At 44.8% G+C, this 3256-nt stretch overlaps 1 protein-coding gene across 1 annotated transcript; it reads left to right on the top strand.

Moving 5' to 3' along the window:
• Nucleotides 1-1661: 1661 nt before the first annotated feature.
• Nucleotides 1662-2950, top strand: LOC103736788 (oogenesin-1-like). Its single transcript, XM_029564976.1, is given in 4 exon segments — nt 1662-1854; nt 2140-2243; nt 2457-2583; nt 2586-2950. Coding segments are annotated over 4 exon segments (789 nt in total).
• Nucleotides 2951-3256: the final 306 nt, after the last annotated feature.

Genomic DNA, 3256 nt, shown 5'->3' with positions numbered 1-3256 from the left:
AAGATGACTCAGTCAGTGAAGTCACCAAGCCTGATGACCTGGGTTCAAACCCCAGGACCCACATGGTGGAGGGAGAGAAGTGACTCTGAAAATTTGCTTTCTGACATCCACATGCACTCTGTGACGCACACACAAGCATAAATAAATAAATAAATAAATAAATAAATAAATAAATAAAATTTTAAAAAATTTTGTTGGTTGCTATGAACAAAAGAGATTTATTCAGAGAAGCCAGTGAATAAGCAAAAACAAAGGGCAGATGACGTGGCCAGGACTTGGTGATTGGAGTTGGAGAGAGTGTGTATTATAGGTTTATGACAGAGCAGCTGGGTGTTTGATGGTACCATTTAATGCAATAGGAGATACAGAAGAAGAAGCCAAATTAAAAGGAGATATATTCTAAAGTAACAGGTAGGTCAAATGCCAGGTTTGGCATATACGAGAGGCTTGAGTGGAAGTTAAAACCATAGGAGAAAAGATTGGGTTACTCCGAGAAAAAATATGGGAGGGGGCTGGGACGGACTCACAAGAAGCTCCAATATTTAATGGCTTGGTAGAAAAGAAGCCTTTAACGAAGTTTCATATGGAACACATTGAGAGGGGATTTCAAGAAAAATTAAGTGGTCAATTATGTCACATCCTGCCAAGTCAAGCAAAAATAGAGGCCTGAAAGTTTGCCTAGAATTGGCACCCTGGTGGTCACTGCAGCTTAGCAAGAGCTAAGGTGAAAAGAGCTGGGGAGACACAGTAGAGTGAACTGACAGTCACAGCAGGCATTGATGCATTTTTCAGGCATGTCCTCTGCAATAATAGGCCACCTAATTGAACCAGTGGTGCAAGCATCCCTAGAAAACCTTAATCAGACCTGGGAGGTGGCTTGGTCAGTGAGGTGCTTGCTGTGCAAACATAAGGACCTGAGTTTGATCCCTAGCACTCATGTAAAAATGTCCGGTGTGATGGTACGCCTTTGTGAAGGCAGAGACATGCAGAGCCCTAGGGTTCACTGGCTAGCCAATCTCATGTATTTGATGAGCTCCAGGCCTGTGAGAGACTCTATATTAGAAAACAAGGTGACCTGGGTGTGGTGACTCACACCTGTAATTGCAGCAGTTGGGAGGCAGAAGCAGGTGGATACTTGTGAATTCAAGACCAGGCGAGTCTTATATAATGCATCCCAGTCCAGCCAGGGCTACATAATAAAACCCTGTCTCAAACAATCAAAAATCCAAGGTGAATGGCACAACCTGAGGAACATCTGAGGTTGTTCTCTGGTTTCCATACACATGTTTACATGCACTTTCACATACACATATACACACACATGCACAGGGACATGCATGAACACACATGCACACACAAGAAACTTAATCACTTATAAAATGGACTGACTACCACGGAAGCTCATTGTTTGCCAGAACTTCACAAATAGCAACGAATTGTCTACATGGTCATTTTAATATTCTCCTTGAATAAAGCCTGCACTCATCCTTACGGCATCTTCAGCTTACTCAAATATATTTGACAACAGTAAGACATAGTTTTTAAAATGGTAAGAATTTGGGAGAAGACAGGGTCCAGGAGCTACTGACTGGTCCTGCTGGGATTCTGAGAGCTGTCCTCAGAGATCAGAAGTGGATCCTTCTGCCTGACCATCTATGAGGATGAGCAGCCAGGCCCTACCCACACTCCTGGGGCTGGTACAGCAGAAGCTGCTAAGGGAAGAGGACTCAGTCATCTCTGCTCTGGCGTATCTGCCCAAAGAGCTCTTCCCACCACTATTCAAGGAGGCCTTCACCAGAAGACAAACTGACATCCTGAGGGCAATGGTCCAGGTTTGGCCCTTCCCCTATCTTTGTCTTAAAACTCTATGAGGATTCCAGACCTAAAGATCCTTCAGACTGCATTAGACAGACTGGATCTGCTGATTAATGAGAAAGCTTGCCCCAGGAGGTAGAAACTTGTAGTGCTCGGTTTTCAGAATGTGGAACTTCTGGAGCAAGTGGGCTGAAAGGAAGGTTGTGAGGAAGAACAAGCCAGTGAAGGATCTTCCTAGATACACATCTAGGAAGTGTTTGAAGGTGTTGGCTGACCTTTGCCTCAGTTTCCAACTTGATGAATATGAAACAAAAATTGTTGCAGTGAGCCCAGCAGAGAAGTTCCCTACAGTTGTGCCATCAGAAGATAAAAATTTGGAGATTGCCTACCCACAGTGTCAGGGAGGTCTTGACAGTTTCCCAGCCACAGTATATCCAGGAGTTGGAACTATACACCGATTGCAATTTGTTCACCCTGGTACATTTTGCACTTTATAACCTGGGCAAGATGAGAAATCTTTGCACGCACCATTTTGAACACATCTACAGGAATATCTTTCACATTGTAAATACTTCCATACACACAGAGAAGAAATCTGTCACCAAGTTCATTCTCAGTTCTCCAAACTCAACTTTCTCCAGCATCTCTATATGAGTGGTGCCAACTTTCTCAGTGACCACATGAAACAGTTGTCCAGGCTCCTGGATTCCCCCTTGGAGACCCTCTCCATCAGTTCCTGCCAGTTTTCACAGTCAGATTTGAATTCCCTGTATGGTGTCAGCGCCTCAGTCAGCTCAAGCACCTGAAGCTGAGAGGTACTGAAGTAGTCGATTTATGTCCTGTGCCTCTCCAAGTTCTCCTAGAGAGAGTTTCAGGAACTCTGCAGGCTCTGGAATTAGTGGATTGTAGGCTGGGGAACTCTGAGCCCCTTGCCCTCCTGCCTGCCCTCAGCCAATGCTCCCATCTCACCATGATCAATTTCTATGACAATGACATCTCCATTGCCGTCCTGAAGGACCTTTTCCACCACACAGCCAATCTAAGCCAATTGACCCTGGAGATGTACTCTGCCCCTCTGGAGTGCTATGATGATGCGGTTTTTATCCCAGAGAGATTTTTTCAACATTGTCTTTAGCTCAGGAATACACTCAAGGCCATAAGGCATCCCAAGATGGTCTCCTTTGCTACATATATCTGCTTTAAGTGTTTTTCACCGCTGTGCCTATGACACAGAGATGGAACTTTGTCATTGTTGGCAGTAAAGAAATGAAGGTTTTGCTGGGTGTGGTGGTACACACCTTTAATCCCAGGCAGAGGCAGAGGTAGAGGCAGATGGACCTCTGTAAGTTCAAGGCTAGCCTGTTCTACATAGTGAGTTCCAGGTCAACTGGGATTAGGGAGACCCTGGATACTGAAAGCCTGGGGACAGCTCTGTCATCTA

The sequence above is a fragment of the Nannospalax galili genome, unplaced genomic scaffold (assembly GCF_000622305.1).
Source record: "Nannospalax galili isolate Female #2095 unplaced genomic scaffold, S.galili_v1.0 scaffold951, whole genome shotgun sequence".
NCBI lineage: Eukaryota > Metazoa > Chordata > Mammalia > Rodentia > Spalacidae > Nannospalax > Nannospalax galili.
The sequence above is the reverse complement of the archived record's forward strand: the minus strand, read 5'-3'. Positions and strand labels throughout refer to the sequence as shown.